This window comes from Chiloscyllium punctatum, chromosome 44, assembly GCF_047496795.1.
Source record: "Chiloscyllium punctatum isolate Juve2018m chromosome 44, sChiPun1.3, whole genome shotgun sequence".
NCBI classification, from domain to species: Eukaryota; Metazoa; Chordata; class Chondrichthyes; order Orectolobiformes; family Hemiscylliidae; genus Chiloscyllium; species Chiloscyllium punctatum.
In genome coordinates, this window is record NC_092782.1 from 62271455 (window position 1) to 62291289 (window position 19835).

Sequence of the window (19835 nt, forward strand, 5' to 3'; positions counted from 1 at the left end):
GTGTTACTCTAGCAATGAATTAGCATTAACACATTCGGCCAAATACCTCCCATGTTATAAAGCTATATAGTTGCATGGTTCTATGCCTGTTGTTAATATCTGCCGTGGCATTGTCTCATCAAACCCAAGACTTGTAGTCTATAAGTTCCATTCATTGGTTCCAAGGAATGAATTAATTGAATTCGTCTGAAACCAAATATTGAGAATGTAATTTAGTCTGGCCTTCTGATGTGCAATCAAATTACAACAATGAACATTACCTAACCTAAACATCCCTGAATACGATGGACAATTTAGCGTGGCCAATTCACCTAACCTGCACATCTTTAGATTTGTGAGAGGAAACCAGAGCATCGGAGGAAACCCACGCAGACAGGGGGAGAACGTGTAAACTCTACACAGTCACCAGAGACTGGAATCGAACCCAGATCCCTGGCGCAGTGAGGCAGCAGCGGTAACCACTGAGCCACCATGCTGCCCCTTAACATCAGTTTAACATAATCTCCTGTATTTACCCCAGGACATTGTTGTTATAGGAACAATCACTCAATTCTCTCGAGTGCCCCAGTGAACCCACCTCCACCAAACTTCCAGGTGATGCATTCTATATCTTAAATGCTTGCTGTGTGAAAAAGGCTTTTCTCACCTTGCATTTGCTTTTCTTTTGCGTAATATTTTAAAACAGTCTCCTCTGATTCCAGATCTGGTTATGGATAGAAGCAGTTTCTCTTGATCCACTTTGTCCAGATTCATCATGATTTTGAAAACTTCTATCAAGTCTCATCTTAGCCTTCTCCTCTTTAAGAGAAATAGTCCAATCTTGTCTCAGAATTGATTTCCACTCTGGAAACCATTCTCATAAACCTCTTCTGCACTCTCTACAGTGCATTCACACCCTTCCTACAGCATGGCATCTAGCACTGTACTGGATTAGTGGTGCTGGAAGAGCACAGCAGTTCAGGCAGCATCCAACGAGCAGCGAAATCGGCGTTTCGGGCAAAAGCCCTTCATCTAGCACTGTACACAACAGTCCAGCTGAGGTCTAACACATGTCTTACACAACTTCATTATAACTCCTACTCTTGTATATGGCCCCATTATGAAGTTTGGAATAGTGTACACTTTATTGAAAGTTCTCTCTCTTACCTGTCCTGCTACCTTTAATGTCTTATGTACATATGCACCCAGGTGTCTCTGTTCTTGCACAACGTTTAGAATAAAATTCATATTTATACTGTCTTTCTACGTGCCTTTTACCAAAGTGCACCCACCTCACTCTCTGCCATATTGGATATCTGTTACCCATTCACTAACATGTCAAAGACTTCATAAAGTTCTACACTGTCCTCCTTACAGTTTACAACTCTCCCAAGCTGTTATCCGCACGCTGTGGGGCCTTCTACTTAACGGAATTTGACTGAACCTGAAGATGATAGATAGAAAGCTGCTCTATAGGTAATTTAATGGATACAGTCTTAGATATGTAAATTTAGCAAAATATGCTTTATGGGTTTTTGATTGCAGGTCGCTTGCTTTCCTATTGAAACTCCCATTCATGGCAAGTGAATTAGTATACCTTAAAATTAAATTTATTTCATCATCTTTGCTCCATTCTGTCCCTCCACTCTGCTTCCAATTGAGGTAATTCAGCCACTTGGAACGACATTGCTTCTCAGAACGGGTGCCCACCCGTTCAGCCACTGCAGCCCAGGAGACACCCTGAGTGACAATGTCACCGGGATCTGTGGCAGTTAATTCATGGACCACTTCTGCAAGTCTTTTTTCTTCGTCAACTGTCCATTTACCTGGAAAATGAGACGTAACAAAACGTTTGTGCAATTTGAGCAGCTATGGGTCACTGGACATTAGCTATGGATGCCTCTTCACATGCTACAACAAAAAATGGGAAAAGAAAGTGAGAAATGCATTTATAATGGCCTCAGAGCCACAGTTGATCCCAATTTTCCCACAACAACATTAAAGAACAAATATTCTGGAACAAGAATTACAATGACAAAATGTTCCGAGTTAGGAACAAAGTGCTTCAATGTACTGAATTAGGTTTTGCTTGGAAGTGATTCTTCAATACTAAATAAGTTATCTCAGTCATATCACTTACCAAAGAGAAGGAGGGACATGTTTATGAACAAATGAATAATTGAAATTTACATTAATTAACGACTTTAACATACTACTTTCCAACTATTTTAGGAATAAAATTGGCAAAGACCTGAGACACACACACACACTATCCCTCTCGGTGAGGGACTGATGTACAGGGAACCAAATAAAGATAAGTTTTGAATGAAAGCAAACTGGTCCACAAGACTAATCCAACAGAACAAACTATGTCTGTTCCACTTCACTACAACTGTGTTTTTGTGGTGATTTAATTATGTTACAATCAAGTCCATATTCCAAATTAAATACTTCTCAAACTAAACAATGTAGGAAACATACAAAGCAAGAACTTGGAGCTAAAATGCAATCAGAATAGATTTTATAAACTTCGAAAGAGATGCATCCTTCTGTTTAAAAAAAAAGCAGACAATCAAGGATGATAATAGCAAACATTATTAGATATAAAATAAATTGGGAAAATCTGTTGAAGATAAACACCTAGAAATTGCCCTTAACTTTAAGCACTGTAAGTGATTTCTAGGCTTCCATTCATTCTACTCAGTTCGTGCGTTATGATGCTTGACTGTAATTCATGGTTGTTTTCACCATTACAGAGAATCTGACAATTTTTGTTCTAAACTTACCTTTTAAGGAAATAATTATAAACTACAGTTTTGCACAGTTTTAAAAAAATGTTGCTACAGCAGATTTGTAACAAGCTGCCTGACCGTTTTGAATCTGATAGGGAAGAATCTTTAGATCAAATGCTAATGTGATTAACGTGGAAAGCAACATTTCAACAGGAGAGACTACAGTGAGAAAGCCAAAGCCTTCATTTAAAGTCAAGCTGTCAAAACTTTACTTTCCACATTCTAGGTTTTTATATATTCCTCCAATTTTTTTTTTGTAAGAGGTAATGGTACACTGTGACCCCACTTTATCTAATTCAGAATAACCACTTCCATTTACAGCGAGGAATTCTAAACAATGTATGCCTTCTCTGCATGGTTTATGTTAACACAGAGCACTAGCATGATAAAACAGCATTACTGACCTTACAATTGTACAATACAAAAGGAATTTACGCAGGATTTTATATATGCAAAATGCGTATTGCTGTCTAGCTTTACCTGTGTTGCAAGTGTCTTTCATCAACCTGCACCGGTCTTTTACTGAAGAGGCACTCCTTCCCAGAGCTGCCCCTATAGTTGCCCAGTCATTACCATGCTTAGAACGTAGCCTAAATAACACGCAAAACAGGTTAAACTTTTTTTTAACCTTACAGGTTACATCAAAAGATATACAATAAAATAAAAATCTTCAAAAAATCCATTAGTATTTCAATAGCAGCTTTTTGAGAGCCATGGAGAGTTTGAGAATTGTAAACTAATTTTTAATACATTAAGCTATGAACTTATTACTTTCCTATTATGATTAGAGAGTGACAATTCTCAGTGATTATTTTTATGAACTGAATTACAATTAATGTTATAATTGTAGATCAATATGTGCCAGTGCTCACAATAACATTCTAAATATTTCCTGAAACAGTGATGTATACAGAAATATAAATGACAAATAATCCAATATTTAATTACATATTTTATAGAAGGCTATCAAAATAGATATATTTTAAATCAGTTAAAGGTTTATTTACAGCTCATCCAAAGCCACAAATCAATTTGATTCTTAATATCTTCTCTAAATTGTCCTCAGCAAAAACACAAAGCAGAGTTGTTTAATTTCCAACACTGATACTGTCAATTGTTTTTTTGTTAGCATATGCACAACATGTTTGGCAAAGTATCATTCAGATGTTCTCAGCTTAATCTAAAATAATCAGTTCCCACAACCTAGCAACTGAGCATGCCTAGCTGATGGATCTATCACAAAGTTCATACCATCTCACGGAAAGCACCAGCCATGCTTTACTTGGTAGCACTCTCACCTCAGTTTATGTGCTTAGGTCCTGTGCTAGAGATTGAGTACAAAGTTCAGGATAACTTTGGTATAATAGAGAGGAAACGCTGCACTGTCAGAGGCAGCATTATTTCTAAGATATTAGACAGAGGCTGCATTTGCCCTCTTAAATGGATGTAAAAAGTCCATTTCTCTATTTTGAACAGCAAGGAGAATTCTTGTTGTGTCCCAGCCAATATTTATTCTTCAACAAACGTCACTTCAGAGTAAATAATCTCGTCATTATGACATTGTTGTTTGCAAATCCTTTTTATGTTGTTCTACAGGAAACACAACAGCCAAATTGCACAATGATAATACTTCAAAGGTACTTCTTTGGCTGAAAACCACTTTGGGGGATCCTGCAGTTGTGAAAATGCAAGGTAAAAAAACAAAAAGCTGGAAGATAAACTTTAATTACAGTTCGGATTATGAAGGCATCACTTTGATAATTATTTCACAGCAGAACCAGGAAAGGTAGAAACTTGGGCAAACTGTTCACACAATCTGACAATGCCCAGCTGAACTGTTTGAATAAAACATTGATTTGAATGCTGGACTCAAGCGTCATTTCAACTTTAACATATCCCATTAGAGACAGCAGCAAACAGACAACTTGCTTACTAAGCTGACAGCTTGTAGACAGGGGGAAACAGTAGCAGATCACACGATGCTAGACTAGCTAGCAAGGCAATAACATCACAGGAGACCAGAGAAAATTCTTTTGCGACAGGAAGGTTTAGTCCGACAGGAGATGTTCAGGATAGACTAGATGAAAAGTTAAAATGATTATTGTAACAAAGCTGAACAAAATACTTACTCCTTAAGTTTTTCAATTTCCTGTGGTGTATACCTGACAAGAAAAGTTCAGAATGGTTAAGAAAACCAATTATCTTAATGTTAAAATATCACATTAAATTATAAAAGATAAACTGTTCATACTTTCCAACATGGTTTCTATTGTCGTACATCCGAAGCACACGTCTGTAAACTGCAAACAATGGTCGATTAAGACCTCTCGCTATGGTTCGGTAGAAATCCTTTCTTTCATCTTTTGACATTTCAAATATGACCTCTGTGGCATCACTCAGTCCATGTATCTACAGAAAGACCAGGAAATAAGGGGCAAACAATGATTTCGGTGTACCAACATAACGCATTATTCAGAAGTTCTGATTGCCATAATTATTATAGCTTGGATTGTAAATACATTGGCATTTTTCCTTTATGTAATAAAGTGCAATTATATAATGCTGTTAACAAACTGAAAATTTTGAGAATGCACAGAGAGGTACAGGATGTAAATTTGAAAGTATGGGCATTGATTGTTGAAAGCTGTTGCAATGGTAGGATGAGATGTGCAAGTGTGGGAGCGTGTATATGAATCCAAGTCAATGGACCGAAGAGATCTGGAGATCCAGCTGGGCTAGAACAAATTAGAGAAAAAACAGAAAGGATGAGGCTCCTGATGACTGAAGTTTTCAAAAAACACACATTGTTAATATCTAACAAAGTAGATAGAGAAAAACTGTTCCTTTTCATAAAAGGATCAATAATGAGAGTGTAGAGAATTAAAGTAATTTATAAAGTAAGTCAAGGTGATGAGAAAACATTTTTTTCACACAATGAGCATTTTTGGTCATTCCATTTCCTGGAAATATAGAGGAGGCAGGGTCAATCATAACATTCAAGAAAGCATTAGATGATTAGTTAAATAGAAATGACGTGCAGGGTTGTAAGGAAATAGCAGCAGAATGACACTAAATCACAATCACTCAGAAAGCCAGTGAACAACAACAGGCTGAATAGTCTCCTTCTGCACTGTAAAAATTTTGAGATTCTGAAAATGAGAATTTCATTGGCAGATGGGTTCAGTATGTAAAGGAAGTGGAGAATGAACAGGTGACATGACCAGGAAACAGGACATGATGGCAATCGGAGAGAAGGGATAGACAGTGATCAAGAGGAAGCCAAGATCAAGAGGAAGTGAGATTTGTAGCTCGGGTGCTCGTTGTTGTGGTTCTGTTCGCCGAACTGGGAATTTGTGTTGCAGACGTTTCGTCCCCTGTCTAGGTGACATCCTCAGTGCTTGGGAGCCTCCTGTGAAGCGCTTCTGTGTGGTTTCCTCCAACCAGCTATCCTTAGTAGCCACACACGCAGATGACAGGCAACATGAGTTCGACTGGGACAACACTACTATTATAGGACAAGCCAAACAGAGAACAGCCAGGGAATTCCTAGAGGCATGGTACTCATCCACAGATTCAATCAATAAGCACATCAACCTGGACCCAATATACCGGCCACTGCAGCGGACAGCTGGAACCGACAACTGGAAGCAGCAGAGACAAGCCACTACAAATGCCGGAGGAAAGATCACAGAAGCGCTTCACAGGAGGCTCCCAAGCACTGAGGATGTCACCTAGACAGGGGACGAAACGTCTGCAAGACAAATTCCCAGCTCGGCGAACAGAACCACAACAGGAAGAAAGCCATTTAAAAATAATAGTCTCAGGTAATAATCTAATTATTTTCATTATTTCTCACCTGTAGGTAGTTTTCAATGTTGCTCATTAAAATGTCTATTTCTTCCTTTGACCACATCCCCTGCTTCCATTTGTGGCCTGTTTAAGAAAACGTTTGCTTTCAATAATATTTAAATGGTTTTGCAGTGAGTAACAAGCCACAGATTCAAATTAACAATTTCTCATTTTAATTGCAGTCTTTGCAATGCAACCAGGAAAAACACAAGGAAGAGTCAGTTGTCAAGGGAGCAAGGTAAACAAAAGGTAACACTGCAGGTTCTTCTGGGATCTCTCGTAGCAGGTTGTTCAGAAATAAGGTCCTGGCAGATGGTTGTAAATAATTGGTTCTTATTGTAACATGGTGTTGCAAGACATACACAGACCCGAAAAGTGCCTTAGAGGCAGTAACTTTCAAATAAATTCAGCAAAAAGTAATAACTATTGCACAAATAGTTAGTACAAGCTAAAATAAGTGCAGTCATGCATCACAGAAACATTATTTTCCTCATTTTACACGTTTTATCAACTTTGAAAAATTACATACAGACCCACAATCCCCAAATATATTATAACAAAGTAAATAAATTAGATTAACATGCCATTCTACCTTTCTAGCCTCATTTCTCCATTTAATTTGAAGTATCTCTGCTTTGTAGATTCAAGTTCTACTCCAGAGCTTGAGCAAACAAACACTCTGACAATCCAGAGAACTGGAACAGTACCGAGGGAATGCTGTACTGTTGGTAGTGCCATCTCTCAGATGAGATGTTAAACTGAGGTTCTATATGCCATATTGGATGGGTATAAGAGATCTCACACACTATTTCAAAGACATGCAGACGAGTAATCTGTGATGTTACAAATCAATGTTTATCCCTCAAACAATATCACAAATAAAAAAAGACAATCTGAACATTAACTTATCATTGTTTAAGAGTTTGATGTGTGCAAATTGGCTGCAGCTTTGCCTACACTACAAGAGTGACGACACATCAGGTGGTTGTGAAATGTGCTATTTAAATACAAGCTTTCTTCCTAATTAAGCAAAACTTATTCGAATGGAAAGTTACAAAACTTTTAAATAGACATACCATTCAACAGTTATGGAATAATTCTATCCATTCCAAATTAACAGGGCACTGCAGCTTCTAATGGAAAGACTAATGGCAATGGTTGAAGGGTGGAAGTAAAATAATAAGGAATCATTGCTTTCATTATAATAGAATAATGTGTTGAAATAATGCCTAATGGAACAAATTACACAGAAAAGAAAATATGACCTCTAGAAGGTATTTTTCAAACCAGAAAATGATGAAAGCATCTGTAATTATGATAACCCCTTATTTTGAGAAAGCTCAGAGTTTATTTAAAGGAATTAGGACTCTCAAAGGGTTTGCACGATTACAAACTCAAAAGCTCAAAAGATTTAAGAACTCTCGGCCTTGAAAATACTTGCAGACTTTTAAAAAGATTTTAAAAAGTAATTGTCTTACAGCCTGTCTGAGGCAGCGAGTAACACTGTACTCTTATCTTTGGAATGATTGCTGTAAAAATTTAAAATAAATAGTTTTGGTCCAAATTCAATTTCTATGCATAAGGCTCAGGATAAAACTTGCTAATATTATGCAGCCAGGCTTCAAAATGATCAGCTTCTTTTTCTAATGTAAAAGAAAGGTTGGAAAAGTATAAACCAAGCTTCTTTTGGTCTTTTGTCGAAAGTTAAACAGAGACTCACTGAGCTATCCAACATGCAAAGTGGTGTACAAGAAACATTTTGAAACACCAGAAGATGTAAAATGTTTACTTTTTTTCAGAAAAGGGTAAATTTACATTTCACATTAGATATTTGATGAGGAATTAACATTCAAGATGACATGGAAGCAGAGGCTAACCGGGAAGACACTAGAGCAAAAATGGCAGGAGTTTGTAGGGATAATTGAGGACACTGTACAGAGGTTCATTCCCAAGAAAAGAAAGATTAACCGGGGAGGGATTAGACAACCTTGGCTGACAAAGGAAGTCAGGAAATGTATTAAAGAAAAAGAGAGATCCTATAAAGTGGCTAAGAACAGTGGGAAATCAGAAGATTGGGAAGGATACAAAAGCAAACAGAGGATAACAAAGAGTGTAATAAGAAATGAGAGGATCAAATATGAAGATAGGCTAGCCAGTAATATTAGAAATAATAGTAAAAGTTTCTTTCAGTACATAAGAAACAAACGACAGGCAAAAGTAGACATTGGGCCACTTCAAACTGATGCAGGGAGCCTAGTGATGGGAGATAAGGAAATAGCAGGAGAACTTAACAATTACTTTGCGTCAGTTTTCACAGTGAAAGACATGAGTAATATCCCAAAAATTAAAGGGTGTCACGGGGCTGAGTTGAGTATGGTTGCCATTACGAAAGAGATAGTGCTAGAAAAGTTAAAAAGTCTTAAAATTGATAAATCTCCTGGCCCCGATGGGATACACCCTAGAGTTCTGAGAGAGGTTGCTGAGGAAATAGCAGAGGCATTGGTTGAGATCTTTCAAGAGTCACTGGAGTCAGGAAAGGTCCCGGATGATTGGAAGACGGCTGTAGTAACCCCCTTGTTCAAGAAAGGATCAAGGCAAAAGATGGAAAATTATAGGCCAATCAGCTTAACCTCGGTTGTTGGTAAAATTCTAGAATCCATCATTAAGGATGAGGTTTCTAAATTCTTGGAAGAGCAGAGTCTGATTAGAACAAGTCAACATGGATTTAGTAAAGGGAGGTCATGCCTGACAAACCTGTTGGAATTTTTTGAAGAGGTAACAAGTAGGTTAGACCAGGGAAACCCAGTGGATGTGGTCTATCTAGACTTTCAAAAGGCCTTTGATAAGGTGCCACACAGGAGGCTGCTGAGCAAGGTGAGGGCCCATGGTGTTCGAGGTGAGCTGCTGGGATGGATTGAGGATTGGCTGTCTAACAGAAGGCAGAGAGTTGGGATAAAAGGTTCTTTTTCAGAATGGCAGCCGGTGACGAGCGGTGTCCTGCAGGGTTCGGTGCTGGGGCCACAGCTGTTCGCATTATATATTAATGATTTGGATGAGGGAACCGGGGGCATTCTAGCGAAGTTTGCTGATGATACGAAGTTAGGTGGACAGGCAGGTAGTACTGAGGAAGTGGGGAGGCTACAGAAGGATCTAGACAGGTTGGGAGAGTGGTCCAGGAAATGGCTGATGGAATTTAATGTGAGCAAGTGCGAGGTCTCGCACTTTGGCAAAAAGAATAAAAGCATGGACTACTTTCTAAATGGTGAGAAAATTAATAAAGCCAAAGCACAAAGGGATCTGGGAGTGCTAGTCGTGGATTCTCTAAAGGTAAACATGCAGGTTGAGTCTGTGATTAAGAAAGCGAATGCAATGTTGTCTCTTATCTCAAGAGGGTTGGAATATAAAAGCAGAGATGTACTACTAAGACTTTATAAAGCTCTGGTTAGGCCCCATTTGGAGTACTGTGTCCAGTTTTGGTCCCCACACCTCAGGAAGGACATACTGGCACTGGAACGTGTCCAGCGGAGATTCACACGGATGATCCCTGGAATGACAGGTCTAGCATATGAGGAATGGCTGAGGATACTGGGATTGTATTCGTTGGAGTTTAGAAGATTAAGGGGCGATCTAATAGAGACGTACAAAATAATACATGGCTTTGAAAAGGTGGATGCTAGGAAATTGTTTCTGTTAGGCGAGGAGACTAGGATCCATGGACACAGCCTTAGAATTAGAGGGGGTCATTTCAGAACAGAAATGCGGAGACATTTCTTCAGCCAGAGAGTGGTGGGCCTGTGGAATTCATTGCCACGGAGTGCAGTGGAAGCCGGGACGCTAAATGTCTTCAAGGCCGAGATTGATAGGTTCTTGTTGTCTAGAGAAATTAAGGGCTACGGGGAGAACGCTGGTAAGTGGAGCTGAAATGCGCATCAGCCATGATTGAATGGCGGAGTGGACTCGATGGGCCGAATGGCCTTACTTCCACTCCTATGTCTTATGGTCTTATATAGGACTATGATGATAATAGTATATTGTCAAATAACTTGCCTCAAATAAGGTGAAAGAACTTTAAACATCAGATTTGTTTACCATTTTGCATTTTCACAATTGTTATTAACTTAGTGAATTATACTTGCTCAGATTAATATCACAATCTATTTTGAGAACTTGATAATATTCGTACCTTTGTTCTGTAGCGTATCCTTATCTTCTTTTGTTGTAAACCAGGCTTGACTAACAGGATCCAAATCTTCATTGTTTTGAGGAGGAATACCATCCATGTGATCTTCATTGTGCAGGACCTACATGCAAACAAGAAATAAAGGACGAACCAAATCTCTTGAGTATCATTTTAAGACCTCTTGATGTGAAAAACATTTCAAGGAGTAAACTCTGTTTAAAATAGGATAAGTGTACCCAAGGCCAGGCAGACAAGGTAAATGAAGGAGTAAACTCTGTTTAAAATAGGATAAGTGTACCCAAGGCCAGGCAGACAAGGTAAATGAAGGAGTAAACTCTGTTTAAAATAGGATAAGTGTACCCAAGGCCAGGCAGACAAGGTAAATGAAGGAGTAAACTCTGTTTAAAATAGGATAAGTGTACCCAAGGCCAGGCAGACAAGGTAAATGAAGGAGTAAACTCTGTTTAAAATAGGATAAGTGTACCCAAGGCCAGGCAGACAAGGTAAATGAAGGAGTAAACTCTGTTTAAAATAGGATAAGTGTACCCAAGGCCAGGCAGACAAGGTAAATGAAGGAGTAAACTCTGTTTAAAATAGGATAAGTGTACCCAAGGCCAGGCAGACAAGGTAAATGAAGGAGTAAACTCTGTTTAAAATAGGATAAGTGTACCCAAGGCCAGGCAGACAAGGTAAATGAAGGAGTAAACTCTGTTTAAAATAGGATAAGTGTACCCAAGGCCAGGCAGACAAGGTAAATGAAGGAGTAAACTCTGTTTAAAATAGGATAAGTGTACTCAAGGCCAGGCAGACAAGGTAAATGAAGGAGTAAACTCTGTTTAAAATAGGATAAGTGTACCCAAGGCCAGGCAGACAAGGTAAATGAAGGAGTAAACTCTGTTTAAAATAGGATAAGTGTACCCAAGGCCAGGCAGACAAGGTAAATGAAGGAGTAAACTCTGTTTAAAATAGGATAAGTGTACTCAAGGCCAGGCAGACAAGGTAAATGAAGGAGTAAACTCTGTTTAAAATAGGATAAGTGTACCCAAGGCCAGGCAGACAAGGTAAATGAAGGAGTAAACTCTGTTTAAAATAGGATAAGTGTACCCAAGGCCAGGCAGACAAGGTAAATGAAGGAGTAAACTCTGTTTAAAATAGGATAAGTGTACCCAAGGCCAGGCAGACAAGGTAAATGAAGGAGTAAACTCTGTTTAAAATAGGATAAGTGTACCCAAGGCCAGGCAGACAAGGTAAATGAAGGAGTAAACTCTGTTTAAAATAGGATAAGTGTACCCAAGGCCAGGCAGACAAGGTAAATGAAGGAGTAAACTCTGTTTAAAATAGGATAAGTGTACTCAAGGCCAGGCAGACAAGGTAAATGAAGGAGTAAACTCTGTTTAAAATAGGATAAGTGTACCCAAGGCCAGGCAGACAAGGTAAATGAAGGAGTAAACTCTGTTTAAAATAGGATAAGTGTACTCAAGGCCAGGCAGACAAGGTAAATGAAGGAGTAAACTCTGTTTAAAATAGGATAAGTGTACCCAAGGCCAGGCAGACAAGGTAAATGAAGGAGTAAACTCTGTTTAAAATAGGATAAGTGTACCCAAGGCCAGGCAGACAAGGTAAATGAAGGAGTAAACTCTGTTTAAAATAGGATAAGTGTACCCAAGGCCAGGCAGACAAGGTAAATGAAGGAGTAAACTCTGTTTAAAATAGGATAAGTGTACCCAAGGCCAGGCAGACAAGGTAAATGAAGGAGTAAACTCTGTTTAAAATAGGGTAAGTGTACCCAAGGCCAGGCAGACAAGGTAAATGAAGGAGTAAACTCTGTTTAAAATAGGATAAGTGTACCCAAGGCCAGGCAGACAAGGTAAATGAAGGAGTAAACTCTGTTTAAAATAGGATAAGTGTACCCAAGGCCAGGCAGACAAGGTAAATGAAGGAGTAAACTCTGTTTAAAATAGGATAAGTGTACCCAAGGCCAGGCAGACAAGGTAAATGAAGGAGTAAACTCTGTTTAAAATAGGATAAGTGTACCCAAGGCCAGGCAGACAAGGTAAATGAAGGAGTAAACTCTGTTTAAAATAGGATAAGTGTACCCAAGGCCAGGCAGACAAGGTAAATGAAGGAGTAAACTCTGTTTAAAATAGGATAAGTGTACCCAAGGCCAGGCAGACAAGGTAAATGAAGGAGTAAACTCTGTTTAAAATAGGATAAGTGTACCCAAGGCCAGGCAGACAAGGTAAATGAAGGAGTAAACTCTGTTTAAAATAGGATAAGTGTACCCAAGGCCAGGCAGACAAGGTAAATGAAGGAGTAAACTCTGTTTAAAATAGGATAAGTGTACCCAAGGCCAGGCAGACAAGGTAAATGAAGGAGTAAACTCTGTTTAAAATAGGATAAGTGTACCCAAGGCCAGGCAGACAAGGTAAATGAAGGAGTAAACTCTGTTTAAAATAGGATAAGTGTACCCAAGGCCAGGCAGACAAGGTAAATGAAGGAGTAAACTCTGTTTAAAATAGGATAAGTGTACCCAAGGCCAGGCAGACAAGGTAAATGAAGGAGTAAACTCTGTTTAAAATAGGATAAGTGTACCCAAGGCCAGGCAGACAAGGTAAATGAAGGAGTAAACTCTGTTTAAAATAGGATAAGTGTACCCAAGGCCAGGCAGACAAGGTAAATGAAGGAGTAAACTCTGTTTAAAATAGGATAAGTGTACCCAAGGCCAGGCAGACAAGGTAAATGAAGGAGTAAACTCTGTTTAAAATAGGATAAGTGTACTCAAGGCCAGGCAGACAAGGTAAATGAAGGAGTAAACTCTGTTTAAAATAGGATAAGTGTACTCAAGGCCAGGCAGACAAGGTAAATGAAGGAGTAAACTCTGTTTAAAATAGGATAAGTGTACCCAAGGCCAGGCAGACAAGGTAAATGAAGGAGTAAACTCTGTTTAAAATAGGATAAGTGTACCCAAGGCCAGGCAGACAAGGTAAATGAAGGAGTAAACTCTGTTTAAAATAGGATAAGTGTACCCAAGGCCAGGCAGACAAGGTAAATGAAGGAGTAAACTCTGTTTAAAATAGGATAAGTGTACTCAAGGCCAGGCAGACAAGGTAAATGAAGGAGTAAACTCTGTTTAAAATAGGATAAGTGTACTCAAGGCCAGGCAGACAAGGTAAATGAAGGAGTAAACTCTGTTTAAAATAGGATAAGTGTACTCAAGGCCAGGCAGACAAGGTAAATGAAGGAGTAAACTCTGTTTAAAATAGGATAAGTGTACCCAAGGCCAGGCAGACAAGGTAAATGAAGGAGTAAACTCTGTTTAAAATAGGATAAGTGTACTCAAGGCCAGGCAGACAAGGTAAATGAAGGAGTAAACTCTGTTTAAAATAGGATAAGTGTACCCAAGGCCAGGCAGACAAGGTAAATGAAGGAGTAAACTCTGTTTAAAATAGGATAAGTGTACCCAAGGCCAGGCAGACAAGGTAAATGAAGGAGTAAACTCTGTTTAAAATAGGATAAGTGTACCCAAGGCCAGGCAGACAAGGTAAATGAAGGAGTAAACTCTGTTTAAAATAGGATAAGTGTACTCAAGGCCAGGCAGACAAGGTAAATGAAGGAGTAAACTCTGTTTAAAATAGGATAAGTGTACCCAAGGCCAGGCAGACAAGGTAAATGAAGGAGTAAACTCTGTTTAAAATAGGATAAGTGTACCCAAGGCCAGGCAGACAAGGTAAATGAAGGAGTAAACTCTGTTTAAAATAGGATAAGTGTACTCAAGGCCAGGCAGACAAGGTAAATGAAGGAGTAAACTCTGTTTAAAATAGGATAAGTGTACTCAAGGCCAGGCAGACAAGGTAAATGAAGGAGTAAACTCTGTTTAAAATAGGATAAGTGTACTCAAGGCCAGGCAGACAAGGTAAATGAAGGAGTAAACTCTGTTTAAAATAGGATAAGTGTACTCAAGGCCAGGCAGACAAGGTAAATGAAGGAGTAAACTCTGTTTAAAATAGGATAAGTGTACCCAAGGCCAGGCAGACAAGGTAAATGAAGGAGTAAACTCTGTTTAAAATAGGATAAGTGTACTCAAGGCCAGGCAGACAAGGTAAATGAAGGAGTAAACTCTGTTTAAAATAGGATAAGTGTACCCAAGGCCAGGCAGACAAGGTAAATGAAGGAGTAAACTCTGTTTAAAATAGGATAAGTGTACTCAAGGCCAGGCAGACAAGGTAAATGAAGGAGTAAACTCTGTTTAAAATAGGATAAGTGTACTCAAGGCCAGGCAGACAAGGTAAATGAAGGAGTAAACTCTGTTTAAAATAGGATAAGTGTACCCAAGGCCAGGCAGACAAGGTAAATGAAGGAGTAAACTCTGTTTAAAATAGGATAAGTGTACCCAAGGCCAGGCAGACAAGGTAAATGAAGGAGTAAACTCTGTTTAAAATAGGATAAGTGTACTCAAGGCCAGGCAGACAAGGTAAATGAAGGAGTAAACTCTGTTTAAAATAGGATAAGTGTACCCAAGGCCAGGCAGACAAGGTAAATGAAGGAGTAAACTCTGTTTAAAATAGGATAAGTGTACCCAAGGCCAGGCAGACAAGGTAAATGAAGGAGTAAACTCTGTTTAAAATAGGATAAGTGTACCCAAGGCCAGGCAGACAAGGTAAATGAAGGAGTAAACTCTGTTTAAAATAGGATAAGTGTACTCAAGGCCAGGCAGACAAGGTAAATGAAGGAGTAAACTCTGTTTAAAATAGGATAAGTGTACTCAAGGCCAGGCAGACAAGGTAAATGAAGGAGTAAACTCTGTTTAAAATAGGATAAGTGTACCCAAGGCCAGGCAGACAAGGTAAATGAAGGAGTAAACTCTGTTTAAAATAGGATAAGTGTACTCAAGGCCAGGCAGACAAGGTAAATGAAGGAGTAAACTCTGTTTAAAATAGGATAAGTGTACCCAAGGCCAGGCAGACAAGGTAAATGAAGGAGTAAACTCTGTTTAAAATAGGATAAGTGTACTCAAGGCCAGGCAGACAAGGTAAATGAAGGAGTAAACTCTGTTTAAAATAGGATAAGTGTACTCAAGGCCAGGCAGACAAGGTAAATGAAGGAGTAAACTCTGTTTAAAATAGGATAAGTGTACCCAAGGCCAGGCAGACAAGGTAAATGAAGGAGTAAACTCTGTTTAAAATAGGATAAGTGTACTCAAGGCCAGGCAGACAAGGTAAATGAAGGAGTAAACTCTGTTTAAAATAGGATAAGTGTACCCAAGGCCAGGCAGACAAGGTAAATGAAGGAGTAAACTCTGTTTAAAATAGGATAAGTGTACTCAAGGCCAGGCAGACAAGGTAAATGAAGGAGTAAACTCTGTTTAAAATAGGATAAGTGTACCCAAGGCCAGGCAGACAAGGTAAATGAAGGAGTAAACTCTGTTTAAAATAGGATAAGTGTACTCAAGGCCAGGCAGACAAGGTAAATGAAGGAGTAAACTCTGTTTAAAATAGGATAAGTGTACCCAAGGCCAGGCAGACAAGGTAAATGAAGGAGTAAACTCTGTTTAAAATAGGATAAGTGTACTCAAGGCCAGGCAGACAAGGTAAATGAAGGAGTAAACTCTGTTTAAAATAGGATAAGTGTACTCAAGGCCAGGCAGACAAGGTAAATGAAGGAGTAAACTCTGTTTAAAATAGGATAAGTGTACCCAAGGCCAGGCAGACAAGGTAAATGAAGGAGTAAACTCTGTTTAAAATAGGATAAGTGTACTCAAGGCCAGGCAGACAAGGTAAATGAAGGAGTAAACTCTGTTTAAAATAGGATAAGTGTACTCAAGGCCAGGCAGACAAGGTAAATGAAGGAGTAAACTCTGTTTAAAATAGGATAAGTGTACCCAAGGCCAGGCAGACAAGGTAAATGAAGGAGTAAACTCTGTTTAAAATAGGATAAGTGTACTCAAGGCCAGGCAGACAAGGTAAATGAAGGAGTAAACTCTGTTTAAAATAGGATAAGTGTACTCAAGGCCAGGCAGACAAGGTAAATGAAGGAGTAAACTCTGTTTAAAATAGGATAAGTGTACCCAAGGCCAGGCAGACAAGGTAAATGAAGGAGTAAACTCTGTTTAAAATAGGATAAGTGTACCCAAGGCCAGGCAGACAAGGTAAATGAAGGAGTAAACTCTGTTTAAAATAGGATAAGTGTACTCAAGGCCAGGCAGACAAGGTAAATGAAGGAGTAAACTCTGTTTAAAATAGGATAAGTGTACCCAAGGCCAGGCAGACAAGGTAAATGAAGGAGTAAACTCTGTTTAAAATAGGATAAGTGTACCCAAGGCCAGGCAGACAAGGTAAATGAAGGAGTAAACTCTGTTTAAAATAGGATAAGTGTACCCAAGGCCAGGCAGACAAGGTAAATGAAGGAGTAAACTCTGTTTAAAATAGGATAAGTGTACCCAAGGCCAGGCAGACAAGGTAAATGAAGGAGTAAACTCTGTTTAAAATAGGATAAGTGTACCCAAGGCCAGGCAGACAAGGTAAATGAAGGAGTAAACTCTGTTTAAAATAGGATAAGTGTACTCAAGGCCAGGCAGACAAGGTAAATGAAGGAGTAAACTCTGTTTAAAATAGGATAAGTGTACTCAAGGCCAGGCAGACAAGGTAAATGAAGGAGTAAACTCTGTTTAAAATAGGATAAGTGTACCCAAGGCCAGGCAGACAAGGTAAATGAAGGAGTAAACTCTGTTTAAAATAGGATAAGTGTACCCAAGGCCAGGCAGACAAGGTAAATGAAGGAGTAAACTCTGTTTAAAATAGGATAAGTGTACTCAAGGCCAGGCAGACAAGGTAAATGAAGGAGTAAACTCTGTTTAAAATAGGATAAGTGTACCCAAGGCCAGGCAGACAAGGTAAATGAAGGAGTAAACTCTGTTTAAAATAGGATAAGTGTACCCAAGGCCAGGCAGACAAGGTAAATGAAGGAGTAAACTCTGTTTAAAATAGGATAAGTGTACTCAAGGCCAGGCAGACAAGGTAAATGAAGGAGTAAACTCTGTTTAAAATAGGATAAGTGTACTCAAGGCCAGGCAGACAAGGTAAATGAAGGAGTAAACTCTGTTTAAAATAGGATAAGTGTACCCAAGGCCAGGCAGACAAGGTAAATGAAGGAGTAAACTCTGTTTAAAATAGGATAAGTGTACCCAAGGCCAGGCAGACAAGGTAAATGAAGGAGTAAACTCTGTTTAAAATAGGATAAGTGTACCCAAGGCCAGGCAGACAAGGTAAATGAAGGAGTAAACTCTGTTTAAAATAGGATAAGTGTACTCAAGGCCAGGCAGACAAGGTAAATGAAGGAGTAAACTCTGTTTAAAATAGGATAAGTGTACCCAAGGCCAGGCAGACAAGGTAAATGAAGGAGTAAACTCTGTTTAAAATAGGATAAGTGTACCCAAGGCCAGGCAGACAAGGTAAATGAAGGAGTAAACTCTGTTTAAAATAGGATAAGTGTACCCAAGGCCAGGCAGACAAGGTAAATGAAGGAGTAAACTCTGTTTAAAATAGGATAAGTGTACCCAAGGCCAGGCAGACAAGGTAAATGAAGGAGTAAACTCTGTTTAAAATAGGATAAGTGTACCCAAGGCCAGGCAGACAAGGTAAATGAAGGAGTAAACTCTGTTTAAAATAGGATAAGTGTACCCAAGGCCAGGCAGACAAGGTAAATGAAGGAGTAAACTCTGTTTAAAATAGGATAAGTGTACCCAAGGCCAGGCAGACAAGGTAAATGAAGGAGTAAACTCTGTTTAAAATAGGATAAGTGTACCCAAGGCCAGGCAGACAAGGTAAATGAAGGAGTAAACTCTGTTTAAAATAGGATAAGTGTACCCAAGGCCAGGCAGACAAGGTAAATGAAGGAGTAAACTCTGTTTAAAATAGGATAAGTGTACCCAAGGCCAGGCAGACAAGGTAAATGAAGGAGTAAACTCTGTTTAAAATAGGATAAGTGTACTCAAGGCCAGGCAGACAAGGTAAATGAAGGAGTAAACTCTGTTTAAAATAGGATAAGTGTACCCAAGGCCAGGCAGACAAGGTAAATGAAGGAGTAAACTCTGTTTAAAATAGGATAAGTGTACCCAAGGCCAGGCAGACAAGGTAAATGAAGGAGTAAACTCTGTTTAAAATAGGATAAGTGTACTCAAGGCCAGGCAGACAAGGTAAATGAAGGAGTAAACTCTGTTTAAAATAGGATAAGTGTACTCAAGGCCAGGCAGACAAGGTAAATGAAGGAGTAAACTCTGTTTAAAATAGGATAAGTGTACTCAAGGCCAGGCAGACAAGGTAAATGAAGGAGTAAACTCTGTTTAAAATAGGATAAGTGTACTCAAGGCCAGGCAGACAAGGTAAATGAAGGAGTAAACTCTGTTTAAAATAGGATAAGTGTACCCAAGGCCAGGCAGACAAGGTAAATGAAGGAGTAAACTCTGTTTAAAATAGGATAAGTGTACCCAAGGCCAGGCAGACAAGGTAAATGAAGGAGTAAACTCTGTTTAAAATAGGATAAGTGTACTCAAGGCCAGGCAGACAAGGTAAATGAAGGAGTAAACTCTGTTTAAAATAGGATAAGTGTACCCAAGGCCAGGCAGACAAGGTAAATGAAGGAGTAAACTCTGTTTAAAATAGGATAAGTGTACCCAAGGCCAGGCAGACAAGGTAAATGAAGGAGTAAACTCTGTTTAAAATAGGATAAGTGTACTCAAGGCCAGGCAGACAAGGTAAATGAAGGAGTAAACTCTGTTTAAAATAGGATAAGTGTACCCAAGGCCAGGCAGACAAGGTAAATGAAGGAGTAAACTCTGTTTAAAATAGGATAAGTGTACTCAAGGCCAGGCAGACAAGGTAAATGAAGGAGTAAACTCTGTTTAAAATAGGATAAGTGTACCCAAGGCCAGGCAGACAAGGTAAATGAAGGAGTAAACTCTGTTTAAAATAGGATAAGTGTACTCAAGGCCAGGCAGACAAGGTAAATGAAGGAGTAAACTCTGTTTAAAATAGGATAAG

The 19835-nt window shown here is 39.0% G+C and overlaps 2 protein-coding genes across 7 annotated transcripts in view; one reads left to right on the top strand and one right to left on the bottom strand.

The window, feature by feature from the left end:
• The window catches only part of LOC140467035 (transmembrane protein 243-like), a 109021-nt gene that overhangs the window by 58841 nt on the left and 30345 nt on the right, over positions 1 to 19835 (top strand). Inside the window, exons 5-7 of one of the 4 annotated variants that reach the window (XR_011955331.1) lie at positions 4368 to 4463; positions 6803 to 6869; positions 10848 to 11032. The exons of 1 other annotated variant lie outside the window; for it this stretch is intronic. Coding sequence is in view for 1 of the 3 variants with exons in the window: in XM_072563082.1 (XP_072419183.1) it covers positions 4368 to 4424 (57 nt within the window). In the remaining 2 variants the exon portion in view is untranslated. Of the gene's footprint in view, positions 1 to 4367; positions 4541 to 6802; positions 6870 to 10847; positions 11033 to 19835 lie in introns of those variants that run through there. 2 more of the 4 variants (XR_011955332.1, XM_072563082.1) reach the window with 2 other exon arrangements.
• Positions 1 to 19835, bottom strand: part of dmtf1 (cyclin D binding myb-like transcription factor 1) — a 58278-nt gene that overhangs the window by 26191 nt on the left and 12252 nt on the right. For all 3 annotated transcript variants that reach the window (XR_011955330.1, XM_072563075.1, XM_072563074.1), the window contains exons 4-9: positions 10804 to 10921; positions 6628 to 6704; positions 5023 to 5180; positions 4901 to 4933; positions 3252 to 3361; positions 1577 to 1805 (exon numbers count right to left, since the gene is read on the bottom strand). Coding sequence is in view for 2 of the 3 variants with exons in the window: in XM_072563075.1 (XP_072419176.1) it covers positions 1577 to 1805; positions 3252 to 3361; positions 4901 to 4933; positions 5023 to 5180; positions 6628 to 6704; positions 10804 to 10921 (725 nt within the window). In the remaining variant the exon portion in view is untranslated. The remainder of the gene's footprint in view (positions 1 to 1576; positions 1806 to 3251; positions 3362 to 4900; positions 4934 to 5022; positions 5181 to 6627; positions 6705 to 10803; positions 10922 to 19835) is intronic.